Below are 23,448 nucleotides of genomic sequence, written 5' to 3'. Positions count from 1 at the left end.
CAACATGTTATAATTTATATGCAGCAAGGCTTATTGCAAAAGATGCTGAAAGTGAGAAGATATTGGAATAATAAATATGTTTATTCGTTAACTTGCTTATTAAATTTTATCGTAAAATTCAAATATAGGGAGTAAACGTGATACATTTTAAATCAAAATAAAACATATAACATTTGTCATAAACAGTTACAAATGTTTCTCTAAACGGTTAAAAATACAAAGCAAGAAAGAAATGGGTTTTATACTGAAACTAATATGTAAAGCGAATATTGTAATAAGAGAAATCCATCTACTTCAGTATAAGTGATAAGTTACACAGATAAGTAATATTGTTTCTATATAGTTTATTTGCACTGCGGATATCTATATAAATAAGTTATAAAAAGGAGCAACTAGATGGTTAGGGAGCTCGACTCGCAATCTAAGGGTTACAGGTTCGACTATCCTTCATACCAAACATGCTCGCCTTTTCAGCCATGTGTCTAGACAATGTGACAGTCAATCCTAATTTTCGTTGGTAAAAGAATAGCCCAAGAGGTGGCGATGGCTGGTGATGACTAGCTACCTTTCCTCTAACCTTACACTGCTAAATTAGAGATGGCTAGCGCAGTTGGTCCTCATGTACCTTTAGGCGAAATTACAAACAAAAACAACTAGAAAAATACATACTTTTCTCACTTGCTTTGTTAGCATACATCAAGCGCTATATACGTAAGTTTCTGTTTCTTTTGTTCAAATACTGTTAAACGAAGGGCATTAACCATTTACTCGTTATACTGAAGAATTACGTTCTTTTCTACTTGTAAATTTCAAATTAAATTTAACTTACAGAAACAGCTTTCACTGATGCTTAATATAAAAGTGAATTTATTATACAACTTGGAAGTTTATCCATATCTGCGTTAGCGCTGCAATATATTAAATTACTGATTGCAGAATTTTATATATACTTCCACTCTACTCATTGAATGACATTAACATGATTTGCTTCGTCAGTATCATGGCTGCCTTATACACTTTGGCATTACGCTAATATAATTCTTCGTAACATCTTTTCCTGAAGCGTTGCGTACAATAATGTAATTGAACGACTAATAGAGAAAATTATATAAACAAGAATAGATCTTTATTAAAGTTTCAGATATTACGCCCATATAGCTATATCAAAACATGCAATTCAGCATGGTTATATGTACTGAAATCTGTATTCTACTATATAACACATCTAAATACTAAATTGCCATTTTTATATATTTTCCCTCATTTATCGATTATTGCAACAAATTTCGATAAAAAATATAACAGGAAATTGTGAAACTCGAAATTTATCATTATTGTAAGGTGTTGTTTTGATAAAACACAAGTGCAAATAGTACTAATTTTTGTATACAGTTTATCTACAATAACATGTTTATCTACACTCTCACTTAAAAATAAAGAAACTTGTTGCAGTATCCTAAAAAAAATTTAAGCCTTAAGAAAGTAAAAACAAATTAGTTATTAAATACTAAACTAATTGCCTTAAAGTTAATACTTAATCAAAAGTTTATGAATAAAATCAGTTTTATAGTCTTTGGTTAACAAATAAATTATCGTTGAAATTCAGATTAGACGCTATTCTCTGTCACCACCTTCTTTCTCTCATCTTCTTCCAAAAATGTTTTATTGACAGTCGTTCCTTTACTCCTTGGCCGATTGACGTGAAACTTGGTAAGCATATACCTTTGTCTAATACTCCCAGATTTTTAAGGATTTTATAAAGCCAAAGATCAAACAATCCAAAAAAATGTATACTTTGGTTTTTGTGCGTCATAGTTCCATCAAATGAAATGAAAATTGTCAAAAATATAATTTTTTATGTGCCCAACACAATGACGCAGAAAAATAAATTGATTTAGATAGGGGATATTTTTGGGGGTGGATCATAGCTCACAAGAAAGCATAGTTTGGGAGGTTTTGGCTAGTTACTCGGCCAAATTTTGACCAATTTACATAGGATTTGATACAAAGATACTTTTTTACGGATCTATACACATACCTACAAAAGTGTGGGATATGCACATTTTTAGTCACTTTAGGTGGTTCAAGTTGTTAAATAAACTCATAATTTTAAGGGTTTTGGTTAATCATTAATCACTTAGCCTTGTTTCGACCAACCTGGACAGAGTTTGATAAAACTATACCTTTTTTGCAGGTCTCAAGTTTTGATATAGACAGTTTTATATTTTTAAATGTTTTTGATGAACTTTTTTCTGATGTCAAAATTGACCCTGTTTGGATTGTGTGAGGGAGACATGTTGCATTCTCCCGCAACTATTTATCTTCTTAATTACGTTGACTATGTATAGAAGATACAGAGTCTTATTTGCTGTTTTCGACCAACGTAACTGAAGATCAACATTTTGAAATGTTTTATTTATTTTTCCCTCGGATTCGAACCTTGTATTGCTAGCTCTTAAAGTAAAGGTTTTTGCAATCAAGACAGAGATCTAAGTCAGAAGCACTTTCTAGTACTACTTCTTTCAATAAGTCAAATTACTAAATTGTTAAAAGTATATTACCTATTGATTGACAGTAAGCTCCTTACACTTTCATACCTGAATCATACCTCAAAAGTTACAGTGTACGCTAATGCAGCTCTCATATCAGATACTTGTTTTACGATATACTGCCGATGAATTTCTTTTCAATCATATTTTGTTAAAGTTCTTTCCTGATACATCTTTGTCTCACATAATAATATCTGCTTGCAGTACTTTATCATTTCAGCTTGTAAATGTTGTATTAAAATTAAATATTATCTATATTTTTAAAGGTTCTCATGTGCTACATTATTGTTTATTGTTTTAAAATAAAATCAATGAAGTAATCAACTGTATAAGTAATGATATACATGAATCTATGTATATGATAAATTGTGGGTTTTCTTATCTTCTGAAAACAAATAACGATAAGGATGTATATTAAAGTACATAATGCTGTGAGAACTTTCCAGTCATATACTAATATTTTTAATTTCAGAAATGAAAATGGGCATGACTTGTTTGTTGTACAAAACCAATCAAAATGGCTGATGATTCCCAAATAACTTCAACAAACATGGGTATTAAAGCTTGACTGAATGCAGCCAAAATATTTCTTTTAGATCTGAATGAGTCTGTATTTCTACTAAATATTATGGACTCACAATGTACCTATCACATTACAGTTATGTATCCCTATTCATAACACTATTCATTTCGCGTTCCATAAAACACATTTCTTCGTAACATTAAAATGAACATATATATCGTTATATGCTTTGTCGTATATCCCTGTCTTTACTAATTCAAAATTTGCAAGCGTTTGTAAAATATCAAAAGTTTAATGAAAACTTTTATTTCAAACACTATAGAACTATTGAATTATAAATACGTAATTATTACAAAGAAAATAAAAACACAATAGGAGGATTTCCAAAACCACAGTAGAATTTGTAATGATTATTTTCCAGAAGTAAAATTAATATAAATTTTCATGTTTATCATATATGCCATATATTTTGACATATTTTGCTTTCAAGGTCTGATTAAATTCATGAGCATTAATTTAAAAAAAAAAGAAAGGAAATGTAGCTCAATATTATTTATGTGGTTGTTATACAACTTGTATTTTTATTTCATTCTAAGGTACACTGGCACATGTAACATTGTCACTTGTAACATTCAAAATGAGAAGCTCCAGAAAGTTTATTGTAGTTATGTTATAGAATAAAACGTTTCACTTCATATTCGGTGTTTTAATGTGTTTCTATTACTTTAAACAAGTGTAAGAAACAATCAGAATAAGAGCATTTCATTTTCTCCTTTAAAAAATGATTAGTTGGTCATATTTTCATTTTAAGAGAAATAAAAAACTTTTCCTCTAACAGAAATGAAATTAACCATCCAAGACATAAAATAAAATAATAACAAAACACTAAATGTTAAAGATGTACAAGTGCGTGACTTGTTATGTATTTAGTCTCACAGACATATTTGAAGGTCGTACAACTTGAAAATAAATGTTCTTGCTCAACATCTCGTATTTGTCAGCTACGTATACCAGTATCTGGAGAAATATATTGATTAATTGAAATATCTTGAATGGAATTTTGAGCTTGTAAGTTGGTCATAAACACTAAAGCTGTAGTCTTAAAGCATATTGAAAATTATAAAGAAATTATTTAGTATTTGTATGCTTGGAAAAAAAAATCGACCAACTAGTTTGTTTCTCATTTAGAAGTTATTTGTCAAAATATATTTTAACAAGTTGAATACATATTAAGAATCTAATATTTTAACATTCATTTTAGTATATGAATTAGAGTTTTCCTCGTGATGTCAGACAACCCCTGATGAAACACTATTCTCTAAACTTCATGATGTCAGATAATCTTCAATAAAATATCTTAATCAATTATTCCTTCCTTTTTTCATTCTTTTTTTTTTCGACGCACTAAAATATTTTCTATTCCAACACTTTCAAATTTGAAATCTAATAATATTATAAAACGTTATAACACACAAATCACAAACTTTTCTGTTACGTCGATCAATAGTTAAAGCAAAACACCACAAACTGTGAGCACGCAAAACGCAGTGTTTGGAAACATTTTAAAATCGTTGCGATTCAATCATCAACAACAACCAGCTGAGGATATACGTAAACATTGTCCCACCATAGAAATATTCACAATCAATTACTCGAACGTGCTGGAGTAAGCAGCAAAGCATTTGGATGAAAACCAAGGATTTGTATTATTCAGAGTAAAATTCAAAATTACTGACATTAAATAATACAATACATTTCTTGTTCTTACAATGCGTGTATGTTTGAATCAGTTTTCATGCATTGTTAAATTTGATAGTATATAAGCACACGCATAAAGAAAACTATTGTCATTGATCGCTGAAACGATCTTATAGGAAAAGCCTGACTGTTGCGAAAAACATATTCGCATATGATAAAATGGTAAGAGAACATTTCACTTCGAATTATGTAGAATCAATATAATATTTTGGTTTATGATACTTACCGCTATCAGGTTATTTTTCTAGGAAGCAAGGAATGTAGTTTATAGTGAACTTAATCTTTAAAGACTTATACATTTGTATATAATCATATATGTGACAGAAGATATTATAATCATTATTTGAAAAAATAAGATGCTAAACATTGTTTCGTAAAAATCATTACAAAACGTTGTTTCTCTGAGATATGCGAGTGAAATTACTTGAGGGCTATCTTTGTTAACCGACTAAATTTTAAACTTGTAGACTAAAGTGAAATTAAATGACCAATAGAAATAGCACCTACCATGAACTATTGAACTACTCTGATAGAATATTGGAATATTACTGCAACCCTCATAGCGCACCCACGACTCCAAAGCGCGAAGCGCATTGTTGTGGCAACAGCACGCAAACCATGAACCTTCATTATTATTATTTATATATATTTGACACCAGGTAGTGTTTCTCTGAGTTCTAAAAGAAATGGGATATTTTGTAATAGATTCAAAACCTTCAACTGAATATTGTTTAGAGAGTATTCTATCTCCCGACATTCTATTATATTCTATCTGTTGTCAGCACTAACTGATTTCTTATAAATCCAAGATTTATTCATCAATATTCTGAATATAGAAAATTTGATTTCCAGGAAAAGATCCCTGAAAATTCTAAGAAAAGAAACCTGAAAAATCACATTTGATACTAAGCCACATTGTATTTTAATTTCATATTATTTATTTATTTTAAAATTATATTTTATAATCATATTTTACTATCAAAATAAAACAGTTTGAAAAGTATTCATTAACAGTAGTTTCCTGTTCAAGTACATTTACTTTCAATATTTCACTGATCATTCAACTTTTACTTTCTTTCCTAGGGCTCGGCATGACCAGGCGGATTAAATCATTCGACTCGTAAATTGAGGGTCGCTGGTTCGAATCCCCGTCGCACCAATTATGCTCACCTTTTCAGCCGTTATAATGTGACGGTAAATCCCACTATTCGTTACTAAAATAATATCCCAAGAGTTGGCGGTGGGTGGTGATGACGAGCTGCCTTCCCTCTAGTCTTACACTGCTAAATTAGGGTCGGCTAGTGCAGATAGCCCTCGAGTAGCTTTGCGCGAAATGCAAAAAAACAAACATTTCTCTTCACTAGTGATCCAAAACTATGAATTAATTTAATATTTCACAGTTGTCAAATTCTAATTGGTTCTTTACAGATTATGGCAACTTTAAAGAAATATATTTATATAAAAAAAACATAATTATACATCACTGAAACGTTTTCACTAGTATCTGGGGCCGGCATGGTCAGGTGGGTTAAGGCGTTCGACTCGTAATCTGAGGGTCGCGAGTTCGAATACCCGTCACACCAAACATGCTGCCCTTTCAGCCGTAGAGCCATTATAATGTGACTGTCAGTTCCACTATTCGTTGGTAAATGAGTAGCCCAAGAATTGGCTGTGAGTGGTCATGACTAGCTGCCTTCCCTCTAGTCTTATACTGCTAAATTAGGGACGGCTAACAAAGATAGCCCTAGTGTAGCTTTACGCGAAATTAAACAAACTAATATCTTAATACAGAAAGTTGTATAAATGCAAAATTAAATCAAATGTAAACAATATTTTGTGAATATATTTTTGAACCTTGAAATATAATCAATTTAACTTTACAACACACCAAATTGTTGAGCAGTTGGTAACATAATATTAAAAGCATGGTTACCAGACACTGATTATTTCATTTATTATTTTCGCAGGCACAAACTAAACGCATTAAAATAATGTATATCTGAATACACAATTGTTTTAACGATGCTTATTTTATATCATCCATATTAAAAACGTGAAATTTTGTATCCAGTTTTTCTCTTGAGGGACTAACTTGTGTTGTGCAGGTAAAATGCATTAAAAATAAATTTTCTGACTGAATTTTTTAAAAAAAATGTATAATTATGAATAGTGATATGACTACTTTACTGTACCTTAAGAATCGTCAGCCCCCTACTGGCATTTAGAAATGTAACATAAGTTTTTAAATATCGATGTTCATTTAATTAGCAAATTTTGCCAAATATTTTCAGAAATGACGAACATGTATGTTTGCAAATTTAACTCTGGCTGGTGTGTTTGTTTGAAGTTAAGCACAAAGCTACCCCATAGACTACATGTGCTATGCCCACCACAGATATCGAAACCCGATTTTTAGCGTTTAAATCTGTATACATACCACTGTGTCACTGGAGAAGGGGGGCATTAAACTATAAACCAGAATTTAAAGTGTTTAAAGATATCTCAAAAGTACATCACATTACGGCAACATAATGAATTGTATATAGGTTTTAGTTAATAATAAAAAACACCTTTAAAATAAATGTGTGCTTCTTACAATATGTTGTTGCTATGTGATTGTTTGTTTGTTTGTTTTGAATTTCGCGCAAAGCTACTCTTGGACTATCTGCGCTAGCCGTCCCTAATGTAGCAGTGTAAGACTGGAATGAAGGCAGCTGGTCATCACCACCCACCGCCAACTCTTGGGCTACTCTTTTGCCAACGAATAGTGGGATTGACCGTAACAATATAACGCCCCCACGGCTGGGAGGGCGAGCATGTTTGGTGCGACCGGGATTCGAACCTGTGACTCTCAGATTACGTGTCGAACGCCTTAACCCACCTGGCCATACCGGGCTCATTGCTATGTGAAAATGTAGAAAAAGATATAAAGTAGATGATACCCGTCCGTTCTGAGTTACAGTTACGAAAAAGAAAACAATGTAAGACTTGTAATATGAGTTCTAGGGAGATGATAACTTATATGCAATGTACTTTTTCATACAATTTTCTTTCTTCGCATGATCTTGACTTAACAAATTCTATACGAAGAAACTTTGAAGTTCAGAAAACACACAACTTTAAAAATAATCTTAAAATGTTTGAGAAAAGTTAGATTAATAGAATGCTTATGTTTCTGCATAATATATTAACAGTTTTAAAAGTTCACGCAAATCGTTGTACCTCCTTGCTAGTTGTAGCCCGGATAAATTATTCATTCTTAGGGAAAACGTAATCATTAAAAGCATATATTCTAATTTCAAAGTCAGTGAAAATTTAAAGTGTTTTTTTTTTCTATCGTACGTGGTATTTTACAAAATTAATTTAAACAGAAGAATTGATGAGCTCTAATCATTATAATACGAAATTATAATGTTTTAATTCAAGATTCTTGGAAACTTAATAATTCGCCAAGCATTATACAATACGTTTTATCTAAGTGCTACACCGTGTCATTAATCAAAACTTTGTAATAGAGGGTAGAACAGAGGATGAAAAACAATTAAGAATTCATGAAAGTGTACGGTTCAGAAAACCAAAGCCTACATTTAATCATTGAATTCGACGACATAGATATTCTTCAAAATTTTAAGCTTTATATATTAATATATAATTACATTATATGTTTATATTTTATATCTAAACATCTAAATCAACTAAAATGTTCGCTATACATGTGCTTAAATGACAAATAAATTAAAGAATGTAATTCTATAATTACTTTGTTTTAACCTTTATGCCTCACAGGGCTAGATTTTCACCATTCTCACGAAGCTCTTTGGTTTCACGATAAATTAAATAAGCCTTAGTAAATATATACTTATATATATGTTCAGTAATGATTTGTTATTATTTCTGCACTCTATGACGTCCTAATCTCGAAGTGATTTCATTTTATGAGGGGAAGAAAATATGCATTTGTATTCAGTCCTTAATACAGATTCCTTTAACGTTATGAAGTACGAAAAAATGAATATCAGAAATTTTATTTTTTTCCTAAAGTAGGACAGTGAAATTCAAAGTATTCAGTTGTTACCAAACCTGTTGTGAAGATTTGTCTACAACTTATTGTGGTGTGAAACTATCTCCAATAATTTGATTGGTATATTGTGCCATCTCTCTCTATTTCCAAAAAGGTAAAGTGTTCAAAAATACTTTGACTTGAGATTATATATATATAGAGAGAGAGCTGCTTTTATTAAGGTGATAAATAACAGTTACAATTGTGAATGTTAATATTTCTAACGAGCAGCCGTTATATTAACCTTGTGTTATTACAAATGTTTGGTAAGCTTTCATCGAAGACCTTTTGATATGAAAATCATTTCTTGTAACTTGTAAAGTTTGCATTTGTCATTATTAAACAAAACGAAGATTAAACATGAGAAATGAATACATTCTGGTGCAAAGTACCTCAAATTTTTTTATGTACTAGCTCATTCCATGTTATCTGTAACATTTTTAAGAAATATACATGAAAACATCATTATTAAATTTTTATTTAAAGAAAGTGACTCCTAAGGTAATGGTTGGACATTGATGTGTGATAACGTGTATTTGAGGATTTATTTTAATTTTTTAGAATAGATATATGATAAATACTTACCACCTTTTACTCGAACATTTACACTTCCAACTTTACCAATGGAATTGGAAGCAACACATCGATAGATGGCGTCATGAATATCCTGTTTGTATTCATCTGCACCGAACTGTGTAAATACAAGTGAACCATCTGGCCGAACGTATCTAAGGCCTGGGACATTAGTTACTACTTCCCCATTTTCCTTTGTCCAGGTAATAACTGGTGGGGGATTTCCTTGAGCTGAGCAAGAAACTACTGCTCCCGTGTCATTTGCAAAGTCAACACGACCTGGTGGTTCGACGATGAATGTTGGTCCTTCTCTAGTTAATGCATCCACATTTTCTACACATATAAAAAATAATAAAATGTGTAAGAATATATATGGATATGTCAGTATTTTCTCAAAATCATAATCTAAATAACAGTTTTAGTATCAGCTCCCAACCTTTGACAAACTACTTAATACGCATTAACGGAAACAACGAATATTATAAAAGTCTTAATTTACACGAAATAAAAGAATTCTCGTGCTATCACATATATTTATTTGCAACTTGTCGTAGAGTATACGTTACGGAAACTTGTATACATCACAATGAAAAAAAAAAGTCTTATGGTTCTTGTACTTTAGAAATTAACTGTAAAACTTCTAAAATGTAATAAACCGTTAACTTCTACGTTTCACATTTAAACATCCAGATGATATTAGCTTGTCAATTCAAAACTTAAAAACTAAAGAGGTTCTGACGTTGTTTTAGGCAAGTGCAATGTAATTTTATGATTACTAATAGATATAAGAGATACACAGTAATAGTCAAATTTATGAGGACATATTTCTGGTTCTATAGTTCTGATTAGTCGTTCCTATGAAATAAAACCTTTGTAGTTTAAAATATTGGAAAATGGTTCAAATATTTACATGATACAAGATGTATTTTAAGCAATATTTCAATAAATATGTTAACCAAATACTATGAGGTGCACATTGGATAGTTCTAACGAAACCTTATAAAATGATGTCAGACAAGGCAGGGAACAAATGGTTGATGGTGTTTGTAATTAAGCGCAAAGCTACACAATGTGCTGTCGGAGCAGGGTTCAGAGAAACAAATCTCATTGTAAGGGATGCTAGTATAAAAACCTTTTCTTGAAAAACCAAACAAAAACTGTCAAAAACTTGTCTGGTGGCATTAACGAAATACTGAGAGATAAATGTCTCTATACGTTTTAGGGAAGATTAAGTAAAGAGATCCACTGCGCAAAGAGAATATAGCAAAGAAAACAGATTTTTGTCAAATAATATTTATCTTAGTCATGTAAACAGTGGCGCATGGTACTTTAGATAGACGGATCTAAATCTCAAGAGTTTTGCTGGAACTGGTGTGTAAAAATTTGTTGATGATTCAATTATAGGTTGTAAAAATACTTTATGTCAACAATTAATCTTGCTCAAGGTTTCGACCACAATATCTGAAAATCGTTCACGTCATCTTCACAAAATTGAAGTAATCATGGATCAGCATACAGAAAACAATACATTAATTCCTCTAAAAAGAAGCTGGTTGGGAAGAAGTTTTATATTTCAAAATGATAATGACTCCAAATCCATTTCTAAGAAATGTCAAGTTTATGTGGCAAAGAAAGCTCGGGAGGGCTACGGTGCATGAAATAGCTGCTATAAGATCTACAACTTTAACAATATAGAACACATGAAATTTGTTGGACTCCATAGCTGAAAGAGGTAGCAACGTACTAAGAAAAACTTCTGGATATATGCTATTGGAAAAATGGAAACAAACTCAATCAAAGACTTTGAGAAAGTTCACAGACACGATCCACAACTATGCTACTCTGTTAACACTAAATATTAACATTAAAAAAACACTTAAGTATGTTATTAATGTAGTAATTTTATAACAGTTTCTTGCAATATTAATTTTTAATAATTAAAATTAATTTGTTTAATAAATTTAATATTATAATACAATTTTACGTGAACATTTCAACAATTGACCATTTCTGAAGTGCTCCAATAAATGTGTACCATACTATATATATATATTTATAGCTAACATTCTATTTCATACATTATAATACTGAGTGATAAAATTGAATTAACTCTTTTTACCTATTTTATTTGCCCATTTCTTTACTTGTAAGTCTATCTGCATTAACTTACCTTCATGTATCTGTTTACACACCTTTTAATCCCAGGTGTTTATCCAGTCTGATCTTTTGTTTATGAATAATGTAGATGCTATCCGTTAAGAGACTTTAATAAAAGTATGATACTATATGTTATTCAACTGTACTATGTTAACCATAGTTTACATTATGTCAGTAAAATTTTAAATGATCTAATATTTTGCAATGTTACCTAATATGAAATAAAATTAATAGTTCAAGAGTATTTGGAAGTTTAGTAATTACTCATAACTACAATATTCTAATGATTTGGTAAGAATATTCATTCATTATGTGAACTGTGCAATCGAACATTATTTCCAGGTAACGTTAGCAGTGCTCCAGTAAGTCCCTTAAAGATTCCAATTTATATATGTTTTAGAAATGTATTGCAAACAGCTTTACATGAAATCATTAGAAACGTTCCTTTAAGTTAACAAATACAAATGTGTACTTACGAAGTTTGTATTCCGTCAAAAATGTAAGCAAAATCCAAAACATCATAGATCGTTTATACATCACTTCAACAGGTATTCCAAAAACTCAAGTTTGTCTTCTATTTGTGTTCTTCCTCTCGAGGTTAAAAAATATGTTCTAAAATGTTACTTGCCTGTACAAATATACGTTACAGTCTGTCTTATTGATTAGGCTTTCCAAAATCCCTTTTATTGTTCGAGCAATTTCGTCAAGAACAATATTGCGTCTTTGATATGTTGCGTTTAATCCAGACATTTATTATGTGTGTTTAGAATTGAGACTGATACATAGACCTCGGTCTTCATGATAAAATATCAGCAAATCGTAGTGTATGAATATATATCTAATATCACATTACTCTGCAATGTCGAACATGTTTTGTTTCTGTATTGAAAATATCATAACCAGGGATAACGTTTATAGTTCACTAATAAAAAGCTTTTTTGTTTCCTAGTCATACGAACTTACTCGCCCACATCGAAGCCAATGTTTACCTGCTACTGAGAACTCTCGCGCTCTGTCGTCTATCGTAGTTCTAAGGATTTCCCGACTGACATTAGTCCGCAATGTTGTTTCCTGTCACGTGATATCGAAGTCATGTACCGCGTTTTAACCTTCCCAAACAGACGTCGACTGTTCACATTAAACAGCTAATGTGACCTTCGTGGCTTATCACCACTATCCACTGTCCAGTGGTATGTTTGTATGTGGCCTAACGCAACAAACATGCACGAATTCGGTTGAGATAAAATCGTGGTCATATGTCAGTAAAGAATAATGTTCGGAAAACTACCACTACTAATGATTAGGGTAAGCTAGAGAATCTTAAAACTTACCATTTTATTTCTTTTTCTCACATCCGCGTTTAATCTTGCTATATTGAAATTAACAACTTTAAAGGGTTTTTTTTTTGTAGAAAAAGTAGTGTTGTTAATCTAGTTAAAAAAATGTTTTAAATTTACTTGTCTGCAGTTGAAACCTTGATTTAATATTTTTCTTATTTAGTAGCAACAACGTAAATATTATGCTTATTAATGTTCTTAAATATATATTTGGAAGAAAATAAGACCTTTTATGGTTTATGTGCTTTTAAGGCAAACAAAATAGTCTTTATTTTAATGTTTAGAATTAATCTTTAACATTTTTTATCAATTATACCATACATTATATCTTTAACTGGAAATATTTCAAGCCTTTCTTAGGATAAATGGTAAATATTGCATATATTTTTCGAAGCGACACACAACATTTATACAGAAGGTTAAGTATGTTATAATAAAACAACAGGAAATTAGAAATCAGCAAGTAACGTGACAACTACAACCGATATGTAGTCTTTGTGGAATGACATGTATCAAGACTACCTTCTGACATTACTTTGAAGCTTTTAGTTGGTGAGTTGCAATTGAATTGAACGCTTTTGGAAAGAGTACGTAACAGTTCCATTCGACGCAAAGTATTCATGTACTGAGATAATAAAGATGTTATCAGATCGAAAAGTTAGAATTTTTTCCATTATTTTTAATGGCATCAGAAAACAAAAGAGCATGTGTTAAATATGACTCCAGGATCATCCAGAAAGAGACCTGCAACAAAACTTATCCCAGCCGTGGTAAGTAAAGGCTGGCGCTATGCAATAGGTGAGAAATCTCGAACACAAAGATCAGTGGGAAAATCTGTCCATGTGTTCAATCAGGCAACAAAACATAATACCTACAAGAATAACCTTCTATCTGGAAAATCGACACAAGTTACGTGTACGCAAGTCATTCCCGGGACATATGTATTCACCAAGACAAGCTTTCGTAACAATTTTTCAAACAATGCATACCCAAGTAGGTGGAGAATAAAGCATAAACAAATGCAATTCTATGCAAATACACATTTGTACAGACGCCAGGCTCAGCGCCTATGGACTTCTGTGTGATCAGACAGTTGAAACAAGTGCTGGTAAATTACTGTGCTCATACACTTTATAGATTGTAGAAAGGCTTCAGGAAAGAGTGGCGTGCTTTGAACATTACAGTTGTACTATTGTTTTTTTGCAATGGAAAAAGAAAACACTGGGCTGTTGTCAAGATGCACGATCGCAGCATGACATGACATGGTGAAATGAACTGTAATGACTTGGTATAAGGTTCTGAGCCTATTTTAATATAATGTAATCAACAATTGCTATTTACCATTCTATTCCTTTCAATGCTTTTGTAGTGGATTTTCTTGTTTTATTATTATTCTATTATAGTGTAGCACTAGATCTTCAGTCAATATGTTGCAATATTTTATGCTTTTGCAAGAGCAAAACAGGTAATTAATGTGCTCGACTACTAGTCTTTTACAACATACAAGTTAGATTAATTACAGTTGGGAATGCAAGTATTATAATTAAATATAAACAATTAACTTAGGGATTGGTAATAACAGAAATATATGATTATAAGATGTACAATTCGTAACATTTTAATTTGTGGTAATCTTATGACAGTGTAGTACATGTAGCTCTTATTATTACATATCGTTATGAATTTCAGGGTAATTACAGGATCGACTGGGTTATAGAAAGGTGAGAAAGGAGTAATTTTTACTCAATCATTGATAGATTAGCGTGTTGCTACACTAAAGACTGATTGGAAGGATTGGCCACCTTTCTTGTTTTGCCACCAAGAAATTTATAAAAACCACTACGGTTATGAGCATTATAATACTAATTACAGAAAACAGATGTAAAGATTGGACAGAAAGAGTCCCGTTTGTCTGGTTCTGAGAAAGAGGTATAACAAAAATTATATTCTGTTTAACAGAAGGACGAAAGGAGACTGGGATATATGAGAGTGAAGAGATAAACTGAGATAGGCGAGGAAGAAAGTAAAGTTTTGCTAGTGAGAAATAAAATCAGTTCTAAAACAATGTGTTGTTGGTCATAGTAATACATCTTAATTTGTTACATATTTTAGTCTGAGTCATTTCCTGATAGAAATAGGTACAGCCTTAATAAAGTTGAAGAGATAGCAAGTATGCTTATAGTACGATCATAATAAAGTTGTGTCAGAAGTGGGATCTACAACAAAGCGATGCCAAGAGAGATCCGCAACAATGCAATGTCAGAAGTCGGATCTATAACAAAGTGACGTAAGAAGAATGACTCTTCAGTTATTTAGCAATGAAAGAAAAGTTTGAAGTGAAATCATATAAAAAATAAGCCGATGAGAAAAGTCAACAAGATAAAGCAGTGAAGTCGGGAAAGCGAACAAGTTTCCTTATTCCTCGTTTTTTATGGTGGTTCAGAATGTTTCTTTTGCGATCCAGTTAAATATTAGTTGTTATTATTTGTTTTTTTTTTGTTTAAGATAATTAACGTCAGCATGGAAAAAAATTTGAAAACTGCTGTAAAACTTCAGTTGGTAAATGAATATATAGAACTGGATAATAGCATGAAGAAATAGTTGAAAAAGGTTATATTTCAAGTTTTATTGAGGCGGAAGTCAGAAAATATTATTTTTTCAGCCTTAACGGCGAGTAATGTTCGTGAAGAATATCAAGAAAATAATTTGAAACTTGTTGGGATACAACTAGAAATGAAACACTTGGAAAAATAAACTGAGTATAACTGGTTGAAAGTAGAACCAAAGAAAAAAACTGTTTAGAGAGAATTCAAATTAATGATAAATGGAAGACAGAGTGAACCTGTTGATAAGGCTAGCATGTATGAAACAAGAACTCGTATGCAATCTGCTAAAATGATATAAATTCAATTTTTTGTGCTTTTGAAAAGTGCTAAATGCAGAAGAATAGCAATCACAGGACATTGTAAAAACTGCTTAACCAGATAAGGCATTAGCAGCAAACAATAAGACTGGGAGAGTATACAAATTAAAGTATGACATAGTGAAATCAGATGTTTCTCAGACAATTAGGTAGGTCTGAAGACTTATCAAAGGAAGTTCAGAGAGTTAGAAAAAACGGTAAATGAGACACTTAAAGAATATGGAACAAAAATGCGCGTGTTGCTAGTTAAACGAACCAAATGACCTAATGCAATTGGAGGTGTTGACAATACGGTGGGTTTGATGTTTGAAGAGCACATTTTGAGTTAGTAATATAATGAAAAGATAGGAAAAGAGCAAATGCATTAAACAATAATGTTAGTACGTGAATATACAATGACGAGGAAACATAGTAAGTCGAAAGTAGGTGAAAATCAAATAAAAGAACAACCTAATATAAACAAATAAACTGAATGAGTGCCCACCAATACTTTTGAAGAGGATATCTCTAAAAATGAAAATAAGTGAGAAGAAATGTTATCTTTTTGTTACCAAGTTGCACGCATAGTTCAGTTCTGTGGCTAGAATAAAAAAGAACACGTCGAAAGAACGGATAATTTAATGTGTTGTATTGAAAACAGAATGAACATTCCAAATAAACTGTGATGACAAATGAGCAGGCTGTAAATGCACTAAAGGACTACTGATACTCGACAAAATCTGATTAAAAATATTTAGTAAAAGTTAATCAGCTCACTTGTGATACAATAGATTTAATTGGGTTTAGTACTACAGCAGTAGGGGCTCGGTATACAGTACCAACAATTAAAGTCATATTGACGTGCCGAGCTTTTGAACTAAAATAGTAGTAATAGTGGTTTTGCTTTGTAATGAGCTTTCGTATTGCGAAATTATCCGGTAACCAAGGAACTTAGCTTAAGTAGTGAGATAGCACACGAAATTAAGGAAAACTCTATAACTTGGGTATAACATAGTAAAAAAATAAATCATTAAAGAAATCACGTATCGAGAAAAAATAATTAAATAGAAGTTATAGGATAAGAGTTTAAATAAATGCCACAGTTTCTCTATGGCAGAACGAAGCCAATAAGAGAGGTATAAAAGTAAAACGCTCATTGGTTAATTTACTAGTTATAAGTTAATATTTTGGTCCCCTTAGTATCATTATTATCGGACCACTTCTTGTAATTATACAATTGAATAGTTATTTCCTGACTGATTAATTATGTTACTTCATCTGTAGGAAAATAAGCACTAGATTTTATGATAGCAGAGAAAATAGCACAGGAGCTGATAATGGCATTCTCATAGGATTGGTTCTCTGAGGAATTATTATCAAATTTAGGTAACAATATTTAGTCGAAAATAATGAAAAATTATGAAAAAACACAGAAGTAAAAATAGGACGTACTAGTTTTTATAATTCCCAAATAAAGAGAGTGTATGAGAATAAATGGTACAATTAAGATCATGTTAAGGGTAATAGTGCAAAATAATCTCTTGACTGGAATATGGTATTGCTTTTTGTACTGTTTGCATATCAAGAAGTCCCCCAAGTGACAACAGGATTTTCACTCTCGGTAGTTACAATATAGTTGAGATGCTAAGGGTTTATTAGATTTATTATAAATAAGTTGGTCCAGAGACAAAGTCGAGTAACGAACTGTATTAGTTAGTATTCTGACGGATTTACTATAATATATTTATTTTAATATCGACGTTTGTTTAAGTTAAATTTATATCTAGAAACGTACATAACTTATACCGATAAATCTGTATTGCTAAATTCCCTCCTGTTCACTAGATTTGTAAAAGATTCTCGAGTGTAAGAATCAACAATGTGTGCCTGTAAATACTAGTGTATCTTATTGGTATGCAAGCTAAAATTTCTAGAATCTCGCCTAACGCTTATAAAATATACCAATGGAACTCGCCAAGAGACAGTATATATTACTGGTTTGCTGTATTTGGCATATTATAGGTCTCGATAGCCATAACTGTGATCAATGCTGTAATCTAGAAATTCAGATATTTGACCCTGGAACATTTATATATTTTGAACATTACAAATTATTTAACTTCAGCGGATTAACATGAGATATTGGTATTTTTTACAAATACGTTATTCAACATCAGCTGTGAAAAGTCAAATGTGATCAGCGAAGAGCTTGGTAGCTTTCTGTTAAGTGAATTGTACAAATATCTACTTAAATTAATTCACTCATCGCGAATTCTCGATAAAATATGAATAAAGTTTCGGATTAGGTAGAAGACTCAATATGGTTTGTAAGTTTGTAAACTTTTGTGTATAAATCATTATTTGTAATAAACGTTATTATAAATTGTATTATTGTTTTAAATTAAAATATTTTTGTATTAAGAAGGAAAACTGTGTGTGTCAATCTTGTTAGCAAATATCATAAATTGGATACATATTAACATTTATTTAACTTCTAAATCTAAATTACAGTATAACTCAGTTTTAAGCTATTTGAAATGATAATACGTAACAGTATACATGATCAGCTTGAGGCAAAGAAGTAGAAATTATCAGTTGAAGCTATTTAAAAGTGTAAGAATAGACAAAAGATACTGGACCCAGTACACAAAAATAGTTTAACTGCGTAAAAGGATAGCTCCCTTACCTATAATTAAACGTGTAGGTAAAGCATTTGTCGTAAAATGTACCTTAACCCTTTAATCTGGTAAACAGTGAGAACAGAAAATTGCTGTAATAAAACCTGTCAGTAAAAGTGTTAACTTTTACAATACGTGATGGGCCAGACGCCCCATCGTACTTAAGTTATTAAGATCAGCTTGTGACCAAGCTCTGATGTAGATTGTAAGTAAATATGTAACGTAAGATCCATCCATTTAAAACTGATGTTGTGTGTGAATGTCTGGTAATGCAAATAAGTAAAATAATTTTTAAGTTTACTGAGTAGTAAAAGTGGAATAAAGGTACCGGAGGGTATTATCTGATTTTTTATGAAGATAAGTATTAAAGATTGAAAACCTTTTTTATTGTTATTGTAGTAATATATATATAAACAAATGCTGTAAATTTTTGGAAATATTGTAGGATACACACATATATAAAAGGTTGCAAAGATATAAAATATTAAGAAAAAGACTGTGAATGGTGAAACAGTTTATCAAAGAATTTGATAGTAACGCCGAAATATATCTTAGCCTGCAATAATATAGATGTTAGAGAGAAACACAAGAACAAGTGAGAAATGTGATATGAAGTTCAGTGTAAGAATCAGTTGGAATTGAGAGAGGGCTGAGAAAGTAGGGACCAAGCATATTACAGTCTTAAATAGTTAGATAATTATTGGAGGGAACATCTGCCTTTGTTGTTTAACATTTGCAGAGTTTACAAAATCACTTAAGGTTACGAACGTTACAATCGTAATCAAATAAAACAGTTGTGAAAGGTCTGAAAGAAAATGGTATGATAATAAAATATAAAAGACAGAAAGAGGACTGACAGGTATGAGAGAGAGCGGATAAACTAAGAAAGACCTAATATGCAAAACGATATCAGTAAGACTTGTTTCTTTCTTTTGTAGTTAATCACAAAGCTACCCAATGGGTTATCTGTGCTCTGCCCACCATGAGAATCGAAACTCCGATTTCTCGCTGTATAAATCCGCAGACATACCACTGTGCCACTGTGTCAGTAACAACAAAAATGTAGTTCTAAATGTATATATTGTTGAATATAGTAATAAACGTCAATTTAATATGTATTTTAGTATTAGTCAGTTCCTAATAAAAAGCTCCCCAGTTGCACAGCGATATGTTTGCGGATTCACACCGCTAAAAATCGGGTTTCGATACCCGTGATGAGCAAAGCACAGATAGCCCATTGTGTAGCTTTTTGCTTAATCCTAAATAAACCCAATAGAAATAAGTACAACCTTAATAAAGTTGAAAAAGTGGTGTCAGAAGTAGACGATCCACAACAGAGAACAGCGGTCTATGTTCTCTCAGACACCCGTTTAGGATGTTTAAAAAAACCATGTAGCACTTTTAAAGGGCTAGTAGGGAAGTGAAATTTCAAAAATTGACATCAATAAATATCCTACACTGTTAGTCCAGTAGCAGTTTTACATATATTTATGATAATCAATTAGTGCTTAAAACTCTATGTTTCTATTTTTAAGAGCGAGCGAGGTAGGTTAAATGCCTCGCTCGCACTCCATATATCCTGGATGTTTACATAGTATTTGCTACAGATGTTCATTTTAAAATACTTTCATAAAATGTTATCAGTTTATATTAGTTTAAAATAACTCAAAGTATGTTCGCAACACAAAAAATGTTAGTTTTTGACAAGAATTTCCTCTGGCATCACAACGTAGGAAAAGTTTCTCACAATTATTATAATCCGTTTGTACTTTGAAAACAAAATATTTGACCCGTCTGCTGTATTACTGAGGTGAACTAAGATATTTTTCAGACTACCATACAGACTTTTGTGTAAGCAATCCATATTAATTGTACGTATGAGAAAGTTTACTGAAATCGCGGAGCGTAACAAGCTCTAAACAAAACCGTCATTGTTTCTCCTGCGAGGATTAAGTCAAGTGTACTTACTCTCACATGATTGATTAAACAAACAGAAGTAACAGCTAGTAAGCAGTACTTGGTATTTCTGAAGAAAAAAGTAAATCTAAACATTTATAACCACTTCTTTTGCTTTTTGCTATCAAAAATAGAGCAGCTGGTAATTCTGAAAAACTAAAGTATTTGGGCTTCAAACAAACTTTGTAGATAAAGCAGCAGTTTCATTCATCGTATGTTTTTAGTTGTTGATCATTTTATATTCACTATCAAATCTGATAATTATGGCACACATTCGTTGTAGTATTAAGTATCTAAAAAACTTAGCCTGTTCTAAAATACTAAAAAACAATAAAGTATTGATAATACCATTCATGCCAGAAACGAGATTGTGTGGTGGTATATATCGATATCATGGTATTTTGTTGAAATAATTGAAATACGTTGTTGCGAATAAATCTACATGATTCTTTCTACAAGGAAAGATATTTAGACAGATTTTTCCACACTAAAAGAAATTTGTTTTGTTGTATTAAAAACTGTACTTTATCAAATAAAGTATTATAATAAATAAACGAAATAATTTATATTATTGCACGAGAGTAATGCAACGTTTTAACCAAGAAACAACTTTTCTTATCAAACTTGGAACAAAACAACGACAATTACTGGCCTGATAAAATAACTGCATGATTAAAAAACATTACAAATTCAGAATATGTTAATTAAATGTTATACTGCAATAATTCTGTTTTTCTTTAGAAATTTTTAGTCTTTCGAGTAAAACAGTAACTTTGTTTTGTATCATTTGTGTATGAATGTTGTGTTCCGTAACATGATTGCTTGACATGATAGAACTTAAAACGAAAGAAATGTATGCTTTTTTTAACTTGTATTTTAATAAATCTGAAAACATATATAAGTATATATAACATATAGTCCGCGGTTGTAAGAAATATTTTCTTTACTTTTTGGGCCTGGTATGGCCAAGCGCGTTAAGGCGTGCGACTCATAATCTGAGGGTCGCGGGTTCGCATCCCCGTCGCGCCAAACATGCTCGCCCTCCCAGCAGTGGGGGCGTTATAATGTGACGGTCAATCCCACTATTCGTTAGCAAAAGAGTAGCCCCAGAGTTGGCGGTGGGTGGTGATGACTAGCTGCCTTCCCTCTAGTCTTACATTGCTAAATTAGGAACGGCTAGCACAGATAGCCCTCGAGTAGCTTTGTGCGAAATTCCAAAAACAAACAAACAAAATACTTTTCGATTTGCTACGGCCCATGGTTACTGATTAGAGATTGATTTTCTGAAACACGTATAACTCAGTGGCAAGTCTTGAATGGAGTGATAAACTGGACGTCGTATTTAATTTTAATATCTTGAACAACTTTTCTGGTGAATAATTCAGATGAAAAGTTTATGTTTTTAATGTTTGAAGACTTTTGAATTGTATAATATAAGAAAGACATCTACATAAAATTAACTCATTACCACGTACGATCTCATTAACAACTTTAATTAGAGATGAATTGTTCTGATGTGTTTTGAAAGATGACATTTAATACTTTAAGAACTACTATGTTAAAGGTACTGAGTATTCTAACTTTTAAGTTTATGTTTACTTTGTGGTTTGAGAGATTTTCGTCAAATTAAAAAGAAATGTACTCTCGATTATTTTTCACAGGTAGAAAACTCGTTAAGTCTTTGATTTTCTTTATTATAAACCTTGTAATAGTGGTACAAATATTGCTTGTTAATCGTCAAAAACCGATCTTCTTTATAATGTTATTGTTGCATTGATTATTTCACATGATATAGTCATGATATTAGGTATATAAAAACTGCAATTTATATATGTACTGAAGAAATACTATGGAACTCACAACTAAATATTCATAAAAAATAAAAGTACAAAAAAACTTGCTCTGTAAGAAAGTAAAGTATACTCGCTTATATTAATATATCTGTTCATATCTGTAAAATATAACTCGCGAAATTATTCAGTCCTACTTTGAACTGGTTACAACATTTCCGTTTTTATATTTTTACTAAAAATTGCTTCTAATAACATTTAATTGCTTTGTTCATGATGTCAGAAAACACATAGATTGAATTAGGCTTCAGGTCCACCTTTCAAAAGAGCTCGGGTTATAAGGATTTTATAATTTTATGACAAAATGTATACTGGAAGTCAATGGAACTTGTGTAGTTAAGTTTCTTCATGGGAGAAGAGGAAACTGATTTACGTACAACAAATTCGGCCCCTCAGTAGTTCCTTGGTATTCTTGCGAACTTACAACGGTAAAAACCGCATTTCGATACTCGTGGTGGGCTGAGCACAGATAGTCCATTGTGTAATTTTGCATTGAATTGAAAACAACAACAATGTTAAATTTGAAAAAAAAAACATTATATTTTTCACTTTGATTACTATTTATAGGCCCGGCATGGTCAAGTGTGTTAAGGCGTTCGACTCGTAATCCGAGGGTCGCGGATTCGAATCCCCGTTGCACCAAACATGCTCGCCATTTCAGCCGTGAGGGCGTTATAATGTGACGGCCAATCCCACTATTCTTTGGTAAAAGAGTAGTCGAAGAGTTGGCGGTGGGTGGTGATGACTAGTTGCCTTCTCTCTAGTCTTACACTGCTAAATTAAGGACGACTATCGCAGATAGCTCTCGAGTAGCTTTGCGCGAAATTCAAAAAACAAAGTATTTATATTCGTTTTAAACAATTTTTTAACCTGATATTCCTTGTTATTTCGTTTTGTTTTGGAACGGATTGGTAATTGACATATCTATGTCTGAACGTAATTTTATTATTAAGGTTGTTTTATGCACAATATGATACACATGTGATATGGCTTTTGCAATATTGCTCTTCTAGACGTACTACGTTATTAAATAAAACTGTGTACCTGGCCTTCTTCATTTAACAGGATCAATTGGCAGTTAGTTAGAAAGTGTAAGAGAAACATA

General features: G+C 31.6%; 1 protein-coding gene across 3 annotated transcripts in view; it reads right to left on the bottom strand.

The window, feature by feature from the left end:
- Nucleotides 1-12,652, bottom strand: part of LOC143252819 (cell adhesion molecule Dscam1-like) — a 99,771-nt gene extending 87,119 nt beyond the window's left edge. For all 3 annotated transcript variants that reach the window (XM_076505558.1, XM_076505560.1, XM_076505559.1), the window contains exons 1-2: nucleotides 12,097-12,652; nucleotides 9,476-9,796 (exon numbers count right to left, since the gene is read on the bottom strand). In XM_076505558.1, the coding sequence (XP_076361673.1) occupies nucleotides 9,476-9,796; nucleotides 12,097-12,157 (382 nt within the window). In that variant the 5' untranslated portion in view covers nucleotides 12,158-12,652. The remainder of the gene's footprint in view (nucleotides 1-9,475; nucleotides 9,797-12,096) is intronic.
- Between the last annotated feature and the right edge of the window lie 10,796 nt (nucleotides 12,653-23,448).

This window comes from Tachypleus tridentatus, chromosome 6 (assembly GCF_004210375.1).
Source record: "Tachypleus tridentatus isolate NWPU-2018 chromosome 6, ASM421037v1, whole genome shotgun sequence".
Classification (NCBI taxonomy): domain Eukaryota; kingdom Metazoa; phylum Arthropoda; class Merostomata; order Xiphosura; family Limulidae; genus Tachypleus; species Tachypleus tridentatus.
This window is presented reverse-complemented; position numbering and strand designations above follow the sequence as displayed.